Source organism: Taudactylus pleione, unplaced genomic scaffold (genome assembly GCF_031769625.1).
Source record: "Taudactylus pleione unplaced genomic scaffold, aTauple2 ptg000585l, whole genome shotgun sequence".
Classification (NCBI taxonomy): domain Eukaryota; kingdom Metazoa; phylum Chordata; class Amphibia; order Anura; family Myobatrachidae; genus Taudactylus; species Taudactylus pleione.
Window position 1 is genome coordinate 2,038,801 of NW_028284987.1, and position 20,523 is coordinate 2,059,323.

The window sequence follows — 20,523 nt, forward strand, 5'->3', positions numbered from 1 at the left end:
AGTTCCGAAAAGCTTGTTATATAGGGGCCTATTCATCATCACGTAATTTTTACAAAAGCAGGTGAAAATGAACATTTAAGTGTTCAGGCCATTCATCAAGAAGGTAAAGCAGGAAATATCACAGATATATCCTGCTTACCTTCCTTTTTGCGGAATGGCTCGCTGTCCCCATAGACTAGTATCACAGATATATCCTGCTTACCTTCCTTTTTGCGGAATGGCTCGCTGTCCCCATAGACTAGTATCACAGATATATCCTGCTTACCTTCCTTTTTGCGGAATGGCTCGCTGTCCCCATAGACTAGTATCACAGATATATCCTGCTTACCTTCCTTTTTGCGGAATGGCTCGCTGTCCCCATAGACTAGTATCACAGATATATCCTGCTTACCTTCCTTTTTGCGGAATGGCTCGCTGTCCCCATAGACTAGTATCACAGATATATCCTGCTTACCTTCCTTTTTGCGGAATGGCCCGCTGTCCCCATGCACTAGTATGGGGACAGAATTCATCAAGGTCCGAAAATATAATATATTCGGAGCTTGAGTGCAGTAGCATTTGCCATCTTCATTGATAGCGTACGACATCTTCTTACTGATCACTGGGTCTTAGCAGAGCTTGTGTCCCAGCGACTCACAATAGTATATATCTTCTAAAAAATATTCCTTATTGCCATACTGTATATCAGGGGCATATAGGATTTTATTTTATAAATAGGCCCTATAGTATATTATTGGTGAGCTATGGCTGTTACTACTAATAATGTAGGCATCTCTTTAGCCAACAATTTAAACAACATCACCAGCCCAGGTAACGTGTCACTAGATCCCGTGTTGCCTCTTTGGGATGTCAGATGCAGAGGTGATACTTTGATGTCGGGTCTCACCTCATGTCGAAATGAACACTCTGTGCATTGTGCAGAGTAATTTAGATTCAGTGATCATCATCCACACAGCAATGCCACTGGCGACTAAATTGTTGGCTGTGTCATATTTATTAGCAGATCCTATAGGTGTTGATATAAGTGCCAGAGATGTGTGATGGGGTCAGTCCACACGATAAATCACTTAACCAGGTTTTGGTTTATTAACCAGACAGAACAGGTTGCATGATACATATGGTTAATGCTGGTATGTATGTACAATAGGTGCACAGTGCAGGCATGTAATAGATGCAACAGATCTCGACATGAATGCAGGTTGTATGCGGGTAAAGGGAAGCCCACACCTGTACACACACAAGCAGTGATGGCAGTGGAGTGTGCGCCCACTTACATACAGCGGTGGTGACAGAGTGGAATATGCAGGGTCTCTTCTGTATATGAGGACTGTCTCTCTGTGGATACCCTCATGGGCATGTCCTTTCTCTATGAAGGACGCTCGGTGCACATACAAAGTAGCATACTAATGTTGGAGGTTGCAAGGTGATGCACCTCCTGCACTATCAGGGACCACCAGCGTGCCTCTAACAATATTTATCTCTGGGTCTTTTCAGGCCACAGTGAGTGTTGCCGCTGGAATGTCCCAGACATTTTCAGTTAAGTCCTGAAGGTGGTGCTGCAGGTATTCCTGCTGCCTATCTGCCAATATATTAACCTATGATTGGATAAGGATGCCCTTGTGCCATTAAATGAGCCATATCCTTCTGGTTTTCTGTACGTTATAAGGTCAGTACTCATGCAGCACCGTTACTGAGCACAAATAAATCTATTTTTCAAAACGGGAAACTTTTCCATTCTATAATTCTTCAGGCTGTATACAATGCATTTCTACTCAACCAGAGTGTGGTGTCAAAATGCCCTGGCAGTGCCCATTATTCTTTTGTCATGAGGTAATTAGGCTGATGGTGGAAGGCAAGAGGAAAAGCATAGCTATTAGGTAGTAATGGCTTCTAAGTATTCATAATCTTCTACATTCAGTCCATGTGAATAATGTTTCTATAGTAACTGCACACTTACTGTACACTGTTTCATTGTTTTTAATATTATTTTATTTATTACATCATGATTGTTTGGTCACAAAAGTTTGGTAATAATGGTATATATGTACACATTAAATAAATAAATATATATTTATTTATTTATTAAAATAATGGTGTTAATATTAGTCCAAAACACCAGTAGCGTAACTAGGGTCTTTGGAGCCCAGGGAAAGTTGAAGAACGGCACCCTACACCCCCCCCCCCCCCGAACCCTCTCACCCCCCCCCACACACACACACACATAGAAAAATATATATTTGTGTGCCGAAGGTGTGCAGCAAAAAGTGGGCATGATCACATACCGAAGGGGCATGGCCACCGAAAATGGGGCATGCCAACATGACACGCCACCCATTTCTCGTCACTCTGGGAACATTCCTTTCCATTTTATAGGCACCTTACCTATATGGTAGTTTCTCACAACTTGGAACCCCTGAAGAAATGTATCCTCCCTGGGAAGACGGCGTCTTCAGTCGGTATTCACTATTTATGTAGGTCACATCGTCCGGAAGATGCCTGTTTGTGTAGGAATATTAATTAGGTCATCATCATACAACAGCGGTTCAACCAGGCTCGTTCCCCCTGCGTCTCTCAGCCACACAATTTCCCCCTGTGTTGTCTCTCAGCCACACCATCGCCTCCCCCCCTATGTCGTCTCTCAGCCACACCATTGCCTCCCCCACGTTGTATCTGAGTACACCATTGCCTACTCCCCTGGTTCGTCTCTCAGCCACACCATTGCCTCCCCCCTGCGTCATCTCTCAGCACACCATTGCCTCCCCCCTGCATTGTCTCTCAGTCACATCATCTCCTCCCCCTGCGTTGTCTCTCAGCACACCATTACTCCCCCCCTGCTTCGTCTCTCAGCCACACCAGTGCCTCCCCCCTTGTGTCGTCTCTCAGCCACACCATTGCCTCCCTCCCTTCGTCGTCTCTCAGCACACCATTGCCTCCCTCCCTGCATCGTCTCTCAGCACATCTTTGCCTCCCCCTGCATCAGCACACCATTGCCTCCCATCTGCATTGTCTCTCAGGACACCATTGCCTCCCCCCGTGTTGTCTCTCAGCCACACCATTGCCTCCCCCCATGCATCGTCTCTCAGCCACACCATCATCTCCCCCACGTCAACTCTCAGCCACACCATCACCTCCCCCCTCTGCGTCGTCTCTCAGCCACATGATTGCCTCCCCCCTGTGTCGTATCTCAACACACCTTCGCCTCCCCCCTGCATCGTCTCTCAGCCACACCATTGCCCACCCCCCCGGTGTTGTCTCTCAGCCACACCATCGCCTCCCTCCCTGGGTCGTCTCTTAGCTACACCATCGCCTCCCCCCCCCCTGCGTCCGCGATCAAAGCTCTCAGCTTAGCTCATACAACCGACAGCAGGGGAAACGGGGAGCGGGGAGCAGAGACAATGGGGGCAGCGGGCAGTAACAAAAATGGCCACTGGAGCCAGTGCCAGATCCAGGGGAGGGGGATGAAGGCGATCGCCCCTCCCATAACACACAACCCCAGCCAACTGATTCAGCAGGGAGGACCAGTGCAGCTCTCTGGGGTGGGCAGAGTAGAGGCCAGGCACGGGACGAGCTGCCGGCGCCAGTTGGGACCTGACCGTGGCAGCCACATACAGACATGCACTCAGCTCAGCCAGCTGTCAGCCTGAGGCACCCGGCCGGCCAGAGGAGGAGGAGAGACATGGGATTTGTAGTTTATCTTTTACTGATCTGACTCTGTGCAGTAAAAGATAAACTACAAATCCTATGAGGCATTGCAGCAGGATAAACAGTCAGCAAACGCGTGGATGCTTAGCACTGGGGGATGTGTATCTCCTGTCTGAGGTAAGAAATCATCAGATGCAGGCTTCCAAAAAAGCCAATTATAGTGCATGACGCACACAAATAAGTGACACTGGGATATATTTCCCACATGATTAGGTCCCAGGTCAGTATTTTATACACTGCTACAGGTATCTAGAGTAACCTTTCTGTACATAGCAGCCCTTTTAGAAAACCATGCTTGAGTTTTATCAAGCATGACCTAAACCTATGCCGACCAAAAATAGATGATGGGCAAAAATATATAATGGGTGAGCCAGTGATGGGCGTAATATAAATACGGCTGATGGGAGGGGGCGATGGGCATAAAATATATAGGGGTGATGTGCAGAATATATATAGGGGTGATGGAGTGACGGGCATAAAATATATAATGAATGTACAAAAAGCTATGATGTGAGGTCACTGTATGAAAATGGGAGGAGACAAGACTGGTAGTGGGAGGATAATGGAGTAGAGAGGGGCGGGGTCAGGATTCATTCTTAAACCGCTCCCCCTAAAAGAAAAGTCTAGATCCTCCTCTGACTGGAGCAGGGCTGCTGGACATGCCCAGCCACAGCAGCTCCTCCTCCCATGGGTCTTTGAGGAGTTCAGCAGGCTGGGCCTGGCTGCAGGGAGACACACAGGAGGGTGGGGGTGCCAAAGCTCTTGCTAGCTCAGGGCAAAAAAATTGGATGAGTGGTGATGGATGTTTCTGGCTGCTGCTGTGATGGGTGCTGTGCTGGGAGAGGGGTGTTGGGTCAGAGGCAGAACTAGCGACGGTGCTAGGGGGCACCATACAAAATCTTGTCTAGGGCATCAAACTAGTTAGGACCAGCTCTCATTCTATGGGACCAGGGTTCAGAGTAAATTATTTGAAAGACATCATTTTAGTAACCTGTGACCCATGAATTATACACACATTGCAATATATCCACTTTATTGCATGATTGCACATTTTGAAATATAACATTTTCATAATTGCAAATGGAATACACAAAGGAAGCCTGGTCGCCCCCTTTATTTGCGTATGTTGAGAAAAAGTGATGAAACCACATTTCTTATGCAGTGTTCCTGGTCAGAGAGCGGGGAGCACCCAAAAGACTATTGTATTGCTGCCACTTCCAACCAGAACTGTGTAACTATGGGGTCGTTGGAACCAATATGTTCCATACCTATACTCATTTGCATGGATTTAAAGGTAATAAAAATAAACTAATGTACTGTGTTGCATTTTTCCCAATAATTTAAAGGTGAATATTACAAAGTAGTATTACATTTTGGCATTATTGTAATGTATTAAATACAGTTTTTAAAATTCTGTCCCAATATGACAGTGTGCCGGAATCTCCGCGGGCGGAATATTGACCGCATACCATTTTCTTTATCCATTGGTAAATGTGAAATAACTTTTTAATTGTAATCACAATGATACCAGAGCATTTGTACAGGGCTGAGGTGTGGAAACACTAGACAGCCTTACTTAGTAGCACTGGCTTATACTGAGCTTTACACTCGATGTCCAGAGTCTGACCTGTCTCAGCTTGCAGTACTTAATTATTTTACAACAACAGAGCGGGTGGTTTTACATTGTCAAAATATCATTAGTGTCTATAGTGTGTCTTTATTACAGACTTTACTAATTAAATTATCAATTTGTCTTCATCAATTGAAATACAAACATGCTGCATTGCAATGTGGCCCCTTAAAGCAAGCATAATCATAAACAACATTCTATACTAGGGGAGCACGGTTTGAGTAACGGTTAGCATTACCCATTCCCAGCACTGAGGTAATGAGTTCAGTTAGGTGTAGAGTTTATACGTTCTCTCCACATGTGCGTGAGTTTCCTTCGGGTGCTCTGGTTTCCTCCTATACTCCAAAAACATACTGACAGGTTAGTAGTCTCCTGGCATTAAAAATGAACCCTAGTGTGTATGTGTGTGTGTGTGTGACATTGATTATAGATCTGTGGTTCCCAAACTGGGCGTCACAGCTCCCTGGGGTGCCACGGTGGCGAGTGGCCTGAAGAAGCCAGCAAGTGTGGGGTATTGTTGTGTACATTTTTTATTTGCAGTGGTGGGAAAGTGGTTGGCGGTGAAGAGCTGGGGGAGAGCTGTCACAGTGAATCCTGAGGCTGCCTGTTCCTGAATGGGGTTGTAGGAGATCGGAAAGGAAGTGTCTCATCTAGGGAGCGATGCTACATAATGGCACTGGCGATCACAGCTAAAGGTAAGCAAGTGGGGGGACATAGTTAGGGGCAATGAGAGAGGCATGGAGGGGGCGACGGGAGAGAGATGGAGGGGGCGATGGGAGAGAGATGGAGGGGGCGATGGGAGAGAGATGGAGGGGGCGATGGGAGAGAGACAGAGGAGGCAATAGGTAAGAATAGCACAGTTTTTATCTTTCTTTCTTTCTTAAATACTTATTACGTATTTTGACCCAACTACTTAAAAACCGGGGCTGTTCGGTAATTATTTTGGCTTAGGGGTGCCTTGAAAAAATTATGGAGACCCTAATGGGGCCTCGCACTGAGAAAGTTTGTAAAGCACTGATATAGATTGTAAGCTCCATCGGGGCAGGAACTGTAGTGACTGAAATATTCTCTGTAAAGTGCTGCATAATATGTGTACACTGTATAAATAAATTATGACTAAAATTAAGCTTCTAAGAAAGGACAATACCAAAGTTATTATTATTAGATAAGAGAAATAGGATGGCTGGTATTTTTGACAAGTCTACATACAGTATATCCAGTGTCAAATATGGAAATCTAGATCTTGAACTCGCATTATTTTTTTCTTCTTTTGTTGTATTGTGATTGTAAGTTTTGTTGAGCAGACTGAGTATAGTGTTAAATGCTAATGAATAGTCTTGTAGTGTATATGGTGAAAATTTTATTGTTCTAATGCCTGTATGTACTGCTTACACAGTGCTTTCTAAAATATATTGAATGTTTTGTTCCTTAATGTAGGCCAAGCATGGACAGTGATACCCTGGTAGTGCAGTTCATGCACCCTCTAGTGGCGGAATTTAAGTAGTTTAAATTTTAAGGTTGGCATAACCTGAACATATTTTACTGAGCGTAACCTAAACATATTGTACTGATGTTAGTTCAATGGAAGGCCAAGTTTAAAGCATACTTGCCTACTTTTTGTGTTAAGGAAAAACTGCAAATATTGTTAACAAAGACATTTTGTGATCAATGTCTACAATATAAAATATACATCACACTATTAGATGCCACTACTGTCTTTGTAAAATTAGTTCCGCTGAGCAATAACAGACATCCAAACGCTAGTATTAAATGTGACAGAGTCTGGCACCTATTGGGCTCTCTGTTTGTCTTACTTCTGTATAATACACATCTTAGGGCCTAAATCAGAGATTTGCGTAAACCAATGTTTACGTACATCTACCATGTTTACAGATCTGCGTATATGCAGATCCAGGGCTATGATGTCGCTCGCAGTTCCCTAAATGATTGACATGCTGCTGGCATTTTGGGGCGGCGACAGACAGTGTTACAGAAAACGGAGACGTGTCGGTTTCAGTAGAGCACCTTAGGGATGTGGCAAAGCAAATATGCAGCAACTGTGTGATGCTGTCATGTCAACAGAATGTTTCCAGCACCTTATTGAATCCATTCCACAAATAATTCAATCTGGGGACAAAGTGGAGTCCTGCACAGTACTAGAAAGGTGTACCTAATAAAGTGGCCACTGAGAGTACATATCAAGCCTTTATGCGCCTATCAGAAAATATTGTGCGTTTACCAGATGCCCGATATTAAGCATTTAGTTATATTTGAATTTTTGTGGAAATCTTTGAGACTCCTGATTTAACATATTTAAGAAGGTTATATCAGCAGTCACAAGGATGTGAGGGAGTGGCTAGTTCTAGAGGTAACAGAACATGTGTTCACATGATTGGATTTGGCAGGCACAAGAGATTGTTATTGCTTTGCACAATACAAGTAATTGTAAGGAAATAGTTGAGATGTTGCCAGTTATCATTGTCTAACCACTCGCTTATAATCTTTAATAGTACAGTTTTTGTTTTCAATAATTTTTTGGTAATTACTGAAATCTTTTGTGAGAAGTTAAAAAATAATCACCATTTGCCCAATCTGGTTGAACACCACACACTGTGCACAATTATCATTCAACACGGCTGCCTATTTGTGTATGCCACTTGTGAGGTTATAGAGGGCAATTTCTACAGATGGGCAACATCCCTTTATTATGTAAAGTGGGACCTGTAATTGTACTGCCTTATTTGCATACATGCTGTTTACGGGGATGGCGCCACATAAATATGCCATGGTTGTAGGAGTACAAAATGTATTGTCTATGCACAGGATTCAGTCATGACCTCTATTTACTCAAGAGCTGTTTTATCTTAACAGAGTTATTAACCTGTATGATCTCTTCTGCAGGTCATCACGTTTGATGAAAGAGGTGTGAGCGGACATTCTAACCACATTTCCTTGTTCAACACCATAAGGTAACTTGCTTTATATTTCCATGTAAGACGCTATAACTACGAGTGTTTCATCATCCTCATAAAGCTCAATAAAGTTGTGTGATTCATCAAATCTCCCTATACAAATCTGTAAGCAGGGCCGCCACAACGTTTTAAAGTTTGGGGGCAAGATATAATTTAATTTTGTTGCCCTTAGATCTCTGAATGTGTGACTGAGTCACTCAGTGCTACGATGCAGCTTTTATCCACACCAAGGGCTTGATTCAGACCCGCTCGCGAGCACATAGTGCTCGCAAACGGTCGATATTTGGTCCCTGTGCATGCGGCACCTGGAAGTGTACGCATGCGCGAGCCCCAGCGAGCTGTCGATGTTGATTGACAGCTCGCCCTGTTTTGTAGGGGAGGGGGGGTGGCTGCACAAACGCAGGCGTTCCCTTAGGAACGCCTGCCGTTTGTGGGCGGCCCTACTGACATCACTCGTGATGTCAGTAGTGGACTTCCTGCTCTATTAGAGAAGGAAACCCACTCGGCTTGTGGGAGCCGAGACCCATCCGCAGGGTCTCGCCGAAAGCCAGATGGTTGCGATAATCGCGACCATCGCCAGGCCGCTCGCACTAGCTGTGGGTGGTCACCCACAGGCTTGAGAGTGGCCTGGAGGCTGAAACTAAAAAAAAAAAAAATAACATGCCCTGATTCAGAGCGAGCACATGCACATAGCGTGCACCTCTGACTGAATCAGGCCCCAAGTTCCGTTTACAGCTCAGGCACTCACAGATATACAAGTGTCACATATCAAATTAATCAGCACAGTCTCCTGGTGCATCTTAGTCGCATCACATTGCGACTTAGACGTATTTGCGTCATAACAAGACGTCCAATGCTAGCAGAGTTGCACAGGACATGGCGGCTCACTCTCGCCAGGCATATCGCGCTACTGGCGTATTGAGGCTAGAGATAAAGTGGAGTAGTTGACCAAAGTAACCAACCAGCTTTTTACTGTCACTTCAAATACTGTGCTAGATAAATGACAGTAAGAAGAGGATTGGTTGCTTTGGGAATCTTCTCCACTTTATCTCTCTCCAAGGCTTGGTACATCTCCCCCTCAGTCACTTAGAAGTCCAAGGACAAAGGTAAGTCCAAAGTTTATATCCAGAGTGCTAACACTGGAAGGGAGGTTATCAGTGATAGTACAATAGTAGCAATAAGTGCCAGTAAATGTGCAGTTGTACAGATGTGTCCTCACTTGTCTTTGCTGCAGTCGCGCCTGGTCCCATGAGAATCTACTAGCGCCGGGTGTCTTTTTTTCCCCAAAATGCGTCTAAAGGGGCCTATCCATTAGCAGATAAATTGAACGACTGAACGATATATATAATGGATAGGCCCTGAACGATGACAGATGCACATTCCCGCAATGCGATGCTACTAGGACGCACCAGGAGTCTGTGCTGATTTTGATTAATTTGATATGTGACACTTCTATATCTGGGTGCGACTGAGTCTATGAATCAGCATGTGAAGTGCTGCGATGCAGTGGCCGCAAGTTTTTTCCACACCAAGTTCCGTTTACAGACTCAGGTGCACACAGATATACAAGTGTCATATCAAATTAATCAGCACAGTCTCCTGGTGCGTCCCAGTTGCATCGCTATGCGACTTAGACACGTTTTCAAAATGACGCCCAACGCTAGCAGAGTTGCACAGGACCTGGTGGCTCACTTACGCCAGCATATTACACTGCATAGTGTATTGAGACTAGATGAGCAAGGACACCTCTGTATATCAATATATACTCTAAGAAAAGATATAGAAGCTATCAGTGTGAACCTGATGATGATTTCTGCTGCATTAAATAACTAAAAAATGAAGTAGATGTACTGGCAAAAGCAAAAACCGGCACTGGGCGGAATAGCAGCGTGAACTACAAGTGCTAACATATCTGTGACAGAGCTGGAAACCAGAAGGACTTTATTATGGGCAGGATGGTAAGGGCGGTAGCATCAGGACACCACAAATAGGGGACCCCCACACAAGAGGGCAGAACAGCGTATTGCTGCCTGCGCTCCGGTTCTCCTTGGCAGTTCAGCTGTTTCTTATACAGCGACCATTGCTGAGCTCACTCTCCTGCTGTCTTTTCGAGACGATGACATCTTGCGAGACTGTGCATGGGTCTCAGAGGCTGTCACGGTACTGACTTAATGCTGGGTACACCCTGGCCGATATATTGGCCGATCAATTTATCGGCCAATATATCTGCTGGCCATCGTCCGCATCGTTCACAGACATATTGCATTGGCTGTGCTGCAGACATATCTGTCCATCGGCAAGTGTGTAGACCGCCCATACACACACAGTGGCAGCCGCGGGGTGAGGGGTGGCCCCGCCTCCCTACCAGCGGGACCCGCGGCTGCCGGATAGATTATGGCCATTCAGTGTGTATGAACCACCATCTTCTACAGATTTATCTGCAGATCACTCGATCTGCAGATATATCTTTCAGGTGTGTACCCACCTTTAGTCAGTCCCACAGAGCTGCTGCTGCAGTGCTGCTTATATATTCCATCAGCACACACACACACAAGGGCGCACATGGCTGAGCTGAATCCAAGAGCCAGAGTGGTCAGGAGCCGCTCAAGCAGGACTGATAAAATTAGGCAGGTATATCCAGAAACGTTTTACTATTACTTCCTTGTATTATATGCGTATATTAAATGTTCTCCCCATGCTATATCTCTCAGTAGTCTAACCTGCTAAATTTCCCTGCCGAAAGTCTAGCTGCACTGATATCAGTGCAGAGCGACTCATTGGCCATGTCAGTGCAGCTCTCTGCACGGAGCCACTACCAGAAGAAAGATGCCGGCCGCACCTTCCACCACGGCCCGCCCACTCGGTCAGAGCTGCCCCCGCTGGAAGCAGGATGCCAGCCGCCCCCTCTACCTTGACCCCGGCCCACACTGCACTGGAGGCCCACCCCTCTCCTTATCAGTGATGTGCGGTGAGGTCAATGGCTGGGGAGGCACACTTGTATAAAAACACATTTTTTTATATCAAAACTTTGGAGCATGACAGGGGAGGCTCTGTTCGCATGTCCCTGCTCCTTATATTAATTAGAGGCCCCAACAAGTTTGTTACCCAGGGGCCCTCAGAAACCTTAATTCAGCCCTGGAAACTAGGGCCTGTTGGAACATTATAGTTCCACAAAATAATCTTTCTTCCTCAGTCCTGAAGTAGTCCTGTTGGAATAAATAAATAATTTAATTGATCTTGAGGGTCAGTATGCAAACAACCAATTAAAATGGTATTTCCGCCCTCCAGTGGCTTCACAAGGGCATAAGTCTTGTCGTCCTTTTAAGGTTTTACTTAAATTATAATTGAGCTAAAGAAGATTCAGTCTGGATTAATGAGACAAATAAAGAGTTAAAGAAGCCCTTTATAATGGTGCATACACACGGTCAGATTTTGTAGGACGATATAAACGATAACGTTATCGTTAATATCGTCCATTTTTTGGCCCCTTTCAACCCCCAAATGACTGACGATGCGCGAGTACGGATGGTTGATAACGACCAGGTTACTATCTTTTAGGGGGGGGTGGTGTGCTGGATGATCGATATCGATCATCCGGAACATGCAGGTTGATCAGACAACGATATCGTTATCGTTGTCTGATTTGACTGTGTGTATGCACCATAACTTTGTTTATTAATTAAAATACTAAAACACTGTTAAAGGGCTCTCCTACAAGCAGAGCCAGATTAAGCAACATCACGGGGACTCTTTAACCCAGGCCCCCTTCTCTCTATATCTAGCAATCTGAGAGTGTGTATTTCCTCTCTTTGTGTAAGGACATATATGTAACATAGACACCTGATGTTAGGAGGTTCTGGCATCTGTATTACAGAGCAGCCTGTGTGCAGACATGAGCTGTTACTACACCCTCTGTATATTCTGTAGCCACCTGACTGGAACTCTGCAGCACTATGTTATAGAGGAGAAGATGTGGGGCAGGTTTTATGCATTGTGAGCATTGCTTAAAGTGGTCCTAGAGAAGTGGTGAAACTTTTTTTTTAAAACAAGGACAGAACACATCATAGGCAGAAAAAGGAGGCGTGGTCTCAAAAGAAAGGGGCGTGGTCACAGAATAGTATCCCCAATTACAATTACACCACACAGTAGCACAATCTTGATTCACCCCTGATTCACATTACACCACATAGTAGTGTCCCTTATTCATGTATGACACACAGCAGTGCCCCCCTTTTACACAATGCCCACATTTGTGCCCCTTATACACAATACCCACAGTAGTAGTGCCCCTAATACACATAATGCCCACAGTAGTAGTGCCCATTATGCAGTGCCCATTGTAGTGGTGCCCCTTATGCAGTGCCCACAGTAGTGGTGCCCCTTATGCAGTGCTCCCAGTAGTGGTGCCCCTTATGCAGTGCCCCCAGTAGTGGTGCCCCTTATGCAGTGCTCCCAGTAGTGGTGCCCCTTATGCAGTGCCCCCAGTAGTGGTAGTATCCCTTGAGCTGTTATAAAAGATTGAATTTATTCAAACAGTACATATATAAAAAATACTGACAGCAGCCATATTAATTAAAGTTGTTACAAATGTAAAATAGAATAACAAGATATAACAACAAAATAGCAATAATAGTCACACAATGTATGCACTTATAGGATACATTCCTTTTGAAAAAAAAACCCTGATAGAGGGGAGAAACACGTTAAGGCTTCTACACTGACTGCTTAACAGTTTCTGTCTTTGTTGGATCACGGACAGCGTTACTATTCTCCTGCTGACCGTTGTTAGCTGTCCATCGGAATTGCTGCTAACATATATCCACTGTGTAATGTCGGAGCGCCAATTGGGACACTGGCCCTCATTCAGAGACGGTCGCAAGAAGCGAGCACCTCGCTCTGAATGAGGGCGGCCGCTTGACTTTTCAAGTGCGGCCTCCTGGTTACCACCCACAGCTTTAGGGACCGACCAGGTTGATGGTCGCGATGGTCAAGACCATTGTGACAATCGGGGCTTGCGACGAGACCCTAAGGGTCTCAGCAACCGCAAGCCCCAGGGAGCTTCCTGCTCTGATCGAGCAGGAAGCTCCCCATTGACATTACTGCTGATGTCAGTGCGGCCGCCCACAAAACGGCAGGCGTTCTTTAAGGAACGCCTCCGTTTGTGAAACCACCCGCCACGCCTACAAAATGGGTCGAGCTGTCGATCAACATCGACAGCTGCCCCTTTTGTAGTGAGCTCCGGAGCGAGAGAATTTCTCTGTCGCTCCGGGGCTTGCGCACGCGCAGTGCGGCCGATGCGCGTGCGCAGGGCCTAAACATCAACCCGGTTTCAAGCGCTCAGCGCTTGCGACCGGGTCTGAATGAGGTCCTCTGTGCACTGCCTACTTGTACATCCATGTTGGGACTATCTATATTCAGTGGGCTGATCGCTGCGCCCATTATCAATTTGATCTGGAGGTAACAACACTGGTGTACTTGCATCACTAAATGTGGTGGCTGACACAATTTGTTCATTAACTGCTTAATCTTCATCACAGTTTTTGATATTTAGAGGACTCTTTTAATAGAGCAAATGTGCCAGAGGACCTACTATATACAGTGACCATTTGGAGATTTGGATTTTATCATAAATGCTTCAAAGAGAATATTATAGTAGCATATGAACAGTGGCCCTGATTCAGAGCCGGGCGCTCTGACAGAGCGCTCGCTCTGAATCAGGGCCGGTTTTTTTTTTTAGAACGGCCTCCCGGCCGCTCGCATAGCTGTGGGTGACCCACAGCTATAGCGAGCGGCCAGGAAGATGGTCGCGATGGTCAAGACCATCGCGACCATCGGGCTTGCGACGAGACCTTTGTGGTAGGGTCTCGTGGCCGCAAGCCCCAGAGAGATTTCGGCTCTAACAGAGCCGAAATCTATCCCACTGACATCACTTGTGATGTCAGTGGGGCCGCCCCCAAACGGAGAAGTTAACATGGGAACGCCTCTGTCTGGGCAGCCACCCCCCCCCCGGCCCGCCCACCAAAGGGGGCGTGCTGTCACGCAACATCGAGAGCACGCCCCCTTTGGTACGAGACCCGGAGCGACGGCTTGCCCGTCGCTATCCGGGGCTCGCGCATGCGCACGAAGGAGCCGGCTCCGTCGTGCGCATGCACACTGGCCCACCATCGACTCGGTTGCGAGCGCACAGCGCTTGCGACCGGGTCTGAATCAGGCCCAGTGTGCTATTGATACATTGTGTGACTATTATTGCTACTTTGTTGCTATATCTTGTTATTATATTTTACATTTGTAACCTGTGTTGTTACCTCTAGATCAGATTGATAATGGCCCAAATAGAATAGGGCTGTAGAGTGTGCTTACAGACGTATGAAGCGATCCACTCTTTTATAACAACTCAAGGGATACTTTATATTTTATTTTTTCATTTGATAGCGCAGACTTTAATATTTTTCGTTCTTATGAATGGCACCTGGATTTTGGACTGAATTAAGTATCATTAGAATATTAAATGTTGCCCCTCTTGTGTCTGCAATTACATATGTATGATGGTGAGTAATGTGACCTAGACTGATTGGATGATTAGCAAAGCATTTTAAAGGGCTGTATAAGTACTGGCTGTGCGTAGACACACCCACTGAGGAAGTCCTTCTGGATGAAACATGTTTGGGCTTGGCTTATGTCAGAGATGCTGTGACGTCATCAGTCCAGGAAGCGCTGGTGGATTGGAGAGGACACCAGGGGTGCCGGCTGATGTGGGATGACCGGAGGTCCTATTTTTGCGCTTTGTTATATTGCCATATATCTCAATTTCATATGTGAGCGGTTTCTAATTGTTTTCAGTAAAGAATTGGGTGTTAAAGTACGTCACCATTGTGCGCCTCCTATTTTTTTTATTTATATATTTTCTCTAGTCATGCATTCCTCTTTTTCGTCACCTGGCTACTCTGGTTACCATTCAAAGAAACTTTGCTGCGCACCACATACCTTTGAAACACAGATGCACCTTATTCACCATTCCCTTACTGTCTTAGCCTTCTTTTATAACCCTTGGTCTTCCCTAACAACTCCCCCCCCCCCCCCGACACACACACATACAACTTTTGCTTCATTTTGGTATACCTTTTTTTATCTTTGTTTCCTTTATTGATGCTATGCAATTTGCATTATATAACATGTCTAGTGCATGATCAACTTTGTACTATTTTCATTATCAGCATGTTTTCTATGATACCCTTTGCAAGATGTTCTATGTAATGGGATCCTTCCAAATCTGTCTAAATATGCTATTGTACTTTGTATACCATTTTCTTTTAATAAAAACATTTTGAATAATAATAATAATAAAAAAAAAATACCTGGGGTGTGTGGGTATATATATATATATATCATGTCGGGGTATTAATTAATCCTTTCTCCTGTACACTATGGCCCTCATTCAGAGGCGCTCGTAAGAAGCGAGTGCTCGTTGGCCGCTTCTATTTTTAAGTGCGGCCTCCTGGTCGCTAGCTAAGCTGTTGGTTACCACCCACAGCTTAGCGACCGACCAGGGTGATGGTCGCGATGGTCAAGACCATCGCGACCATCGGGGCTTGCGACGAGACCCTAAGGTTGAGTCTCGGCAGCCGCAAGCCCCAGGGAGCTTCCTGCTCTGATCGAGCAGGAAGCTCCCCACTGACATCACTGCTGAAACCACCCCCCTGCCCTGCCTACAAAAAGGGCCGAGCTGCCGATCAACATCAACAGCCGGCCATTTGTAGTGAGCTCCAGAGCGAGAGAGTTTCTCTCTCGCTCCGGGGCTTGCGCACGCGCAGTGCGGCCGCAGGGCCTAACCATCGACCCGGTTGCGAGCGCTCAGCACTTGCGAACAGGTCTGAATGTGGTTGTGCGTATACACTACACAATGTGACACCAGATTGTACATCGTATCGTCCCATCTGACATGCAGCACAGCATATGGGGCGATGCGATGAACGATGGATTGGCATACTGTACACACTATACGATGTGTACAATCAGGGCTATAAATTTGCACCCTCCTCACCACCGTCAGGGACAGGTAGCTGTCAGATCTCACTCACTCATTGTTCAGCGGGTCCTCCTGGCATTGCTGTGCACAGCTGAGGCAGCTCCTTCTTTGCTTCTCTTCTTAGGCACAGCACACCACACAGAGAGAGCATGGCTGTGTGCGCGGCGTGACGTCATCGTGTATGTTGCATGTGTAAACTGCTGGTCTACAATCTATTGCTAGCAGTGGCGCTGCTTGAAACAACTTAACAAGGCAGGGGTATGAACTAGCTCCTCCCGCTCAGGAGCGGGCACTGCCAGGCAATGACAATTGTTCCTAACTGGGTGGCCGCGGACATAAATCACATTTAAATTTAGGCGGATCGGCGATCTGGCTAATCGGCGGTCCGGATTGCCGATCTCCCTGAATTTAAATATAATTTATGTCCGCGGCCGTCCAGCCTATCCCTTAGTTTTGCCCTGCCAGGCCCGCCAATGACACTGCTGCACTGTCTGCCTCGGCCTGCCTGTCACAGGCGCACCAGCGCAGCGAAAGCAAGCAGTGAGGGGGTCGCCTCTCCAGTTTGGCGCCCCCCTGCAATGCTTACCCTGCAGACTGTATTGCGACGGCCCTGTGCACAATATATCGTTCCTATCCGCGTCTGAACAATATATTGGACGATAGATCTTATAGTGTGTACCCAGCTTTAGTGTAATCTGTAATACAAACAATTCAGTTGACTTTTGTGGGGAGGAATTGAATATATTTGCAAGCCTGTTTGTGTGTATGAAATATACATTTGCTGACAGCTGCACACATGTACATACATTTGTCAGCACTGTCTGCTCAGGGAAATTTTATTGTAATCACCATTTTTAGAAATATGGTGCTGATGAGTAATACAAGAAGTAGCCCAAGGTGGTGACAGCACAACACGACCCCCAGGAGGCACCAGTCATTATTGTTAGTGTTCAGTATACTTGATATGTTCTCAAATCTAATGCAGATCTTGGATTGCGAGTGACGTACTTTGACTGGTGTTTTCAAATGGAAATGTTTTTCCAGATTTCAGGTAATGGCCTTGCTCAGAGTCCCGCTAATGTTTCTTTCATGCTGTGCTACGGGGCTTTCTTTTGTGTGTATAAATGCTTGTGTTTCTGAACTCTCACCCACATTTGTGAATGCAGCTCTGCTGGTCTCCAAGGAGACAGTTAAGCAAGAGGCCATTCACTAACCCATCAACAGATGGGTATCACTGATACTGTGACAGCTGCTTTCTATGGCCTTGGATACCAGGCTTTCAGTGAGCGCCCAGGGCTGTGATTTACCCAGCTACATATTACATGCACCAGAACTGGCTGCTGTTTTCAGTCTCCTATTCACATAATGTTTCTGGCCCTTTTTAACCACAACAAACATGTACTGTGAGGCAAAACTTTTGCATTTTCTTGCATATCCGAATATTATTGAAACATAGAAACATGTTTTGATACCATATGAGCTGCCTTTAACACTTGCTGGCCACCTGCTGACTTAAAATGTCGCAGAGCTTGTTAACTCTCTGCCAGCAGCAGCTGGAGGTTCCAGACAGGGCGAGGAGAATCACTTCCTGCAGCTCCTGGTACCCTGATATGTAGAGCTCAAAGTGAATGCTATATCATAAATGCGGCATTCTCATTTAAAAGAGGAAATTCTGGGACATCACAAGAGGTAGATAAGAAAAGCAGCTCTATTACATGCTGTTTATTCTGAATACTTTACTACTGGCACAAGGGAACATCAATCAAACTAGGTTTAATTCTAAAAAAAAATTATAATTTTATTAAGAAGATTCCTAGACATATTAGATACTCTCTTAAGTACATATACAGCGATAACGCTGTAGTTACAACAAACAGAAACTTGCAAAAGTGTTTTCTTCCCCTGATTTTGACTACTGCTTGCCAAAAAGTCCTTTGAGAAAAACAATAGAAAATACTCATTGGTAAACGCTAAAAAATAAACCGTAATTATTGATTAAATAGACTTGTTAATTTGGTGACTTAAGGGGGAACTTTGGACTCCAGGTAATTTTCTTTAGATTTCCCTCATCCTATCCATTACTCTAAGGGCCTGATTCAGCACGGATCGCAATTGCAACCGCGAGGTAAGGGGCGTTTCTAATGTGTTTCATCCAAAAACCGGACTTTATCAAGGAAATGCGTTGGTACACGGTCCTTACCTACTTGCACCATGGAGCATTTATGTGCTGGACTTTATTAACAGTAAGAGATAGCTCTATATACTCTGAATAGAGACTTTTTATGGACCACTTTTTTAACCAGTAATTTGGGACTCAGTGAGCTATTGACTAATCTATTGTACCAATAAATGTGTTGCACTAAACACTGGTGTACATTCGGTTTATATGGTAATATACCACTATACATTGTGATATAGTCTGTAAAGCCAACACACCACCACCTGAAGCAACGGGACTGAGAGGACCAGCAGGAGGAATATCACACTATCCGTGTAAGTACATTTTCACTTACCTAAACTGCATCAATAGTGTCCTTATAAGTTCCTAATATTGTGCATTATATTACATTTGAGGTGAGCAGGAAAGGTGAAGAGGGCTGAGACTTCTTAAGAACACCCATCCAACTGACCACGTGAACCAAAGATAAAAGTTACATCAGTTTGTTCTTGGATTTATATGAACACCCTACCTACAGAGGAATTTTAAGGACTAATTTTCTACTACAGTCAATTTCTGGACATTATGCGGATAATTTGTGGATATACAGCCTTGGCCAAAAGTTTAGAGAATGACACAAGTATTGGTTTTCACAAAGTTTGCTGCTTCAGTGTTTTAAGACCTTTTTGTCAGATGTTACTATGGTATACTGAAGTACAATTACAAGCATTTCATAAGTGTCAGAGGCTTTTATTGACAATTACATTAAGTTTATGCAAAGAGTCAATATTTGCAGTGTTGACCCTTCTTTTTCAAGATCTCTACAATTCGCCCTGGCATGCTGTCAATCAACTTCTGGGCCACAAACTGACTGATGGCCGCCCATTCTTGCCTAATCAATGCTTGGAGTTTGTTAGAATTTGTGGGTTTCTGTTTGTCCACCTGTCTCTTGAGGATTGGCCACAAGATCTGGGGAGTTTCCTGGCCATGGACCCAAAATTTTGATGTTTTGTTCCCCGAGCCACTTAGCTATCACTTTTGCCTTATGGCAAGGTGCTCCATCATGCTGGAAAAGGAATTGTTCATCACCAAACTGTTCTTGGATGGTTGGGAGAAGTTTCTCTTGGAGGATGTTTTGGTACCATTCTTTATTCATGGCTGTGTTCTTAGGCAAAATTGTGAGTGAGCCCACTCCCTTAGCTGAGAAGCAACCCCACACATGAATGGTCTCAGGATGCTTTACTGTTGGCATGATACAGGTCTGATGGTAGCGCTCACCTTTCCTTCTCCGGACAAGCATTTTTCCAGATGCCCCAAAAAAATCTGAAAGGGGATTCATCAAAGAAAATAACTTTACCCCAGTCTTCAGCAGTCCAATCCCTGTACCTTTTGCCGAATATCAGTCTGTCCCTGATGTTTTTCCTGGAGAGAAGTGGCCTGTTTGCTGCCCTTCTTGACACCAGGCCATCCTCCAAAAGTCTTCGCCTCACTGTGCGTGAAGATGCACTCACATCTGCCTGCTGCCATTCCTGAGCAAGCTCTGCACTGGTAGTGCCCTGATCCCGCAGCTGAATCAACTTTAGGAGACGGTCCTGGCGCTTGCTGGACGTTCTTGGGCACCTGAAGCCTTCTTCACGACTATTGAACCTCTCTTCTTGAAGTTCTTGATAATCCGATAAATGGTTGATTTAGGTACAAACTTACTAGCAGCAATATCCTTGCCTGTGAAGCCCTTTTTGTGCAAAGCAATGATGACTGCACGTGTTTCCTTGCAGGTAACCATGGTTAACAGAGGCAGAACAATGATTTCAAGCTCCACCCTCCTTTTAAAGCTTCCAGTCTGTTATTCTAGTTCAATCAGCATGACAGAGTGATCTCCAGCCTTGTCTTCGTCAACACTCTCACCTGTGGTTAATGAGAGAATCACTGACATGATGTCAGCTGGTCCTTTTGTGACTGGGCTGAAATGCAGTGGAAATGTTGTTTTTGGGATTAAGGGCCTGATTCAGACCTGCTCGCTAGCAAGTGGGCGCTC

At 45.3% G+C, this 20,523-nt stretch overlaps 1 protein-coding gene across 1 annotated transcript in view; it reads left to right on the forward strand.

The window, feature by feature from the left end:
• The window catches only part of PIGL (phosphatidylinositol glycan anchor biosynthesis class L), a 224,174-nt gene that overhangs the window by 160,325 nt on the left and 43,326 nt on the right, over positions 1–20,523 (forward strand). Inside the window, exon 4 of the mRNA XM_088453651.1 lies at positions 8,234–8,301. Within this exon, the coding sequence (XP_088309777.1) occupies positions 8,234–8,301 (68 nt within the window). The remainder of the gene's footprint in view (positions 1–8,233; positions 8,302–20,523) is intronic.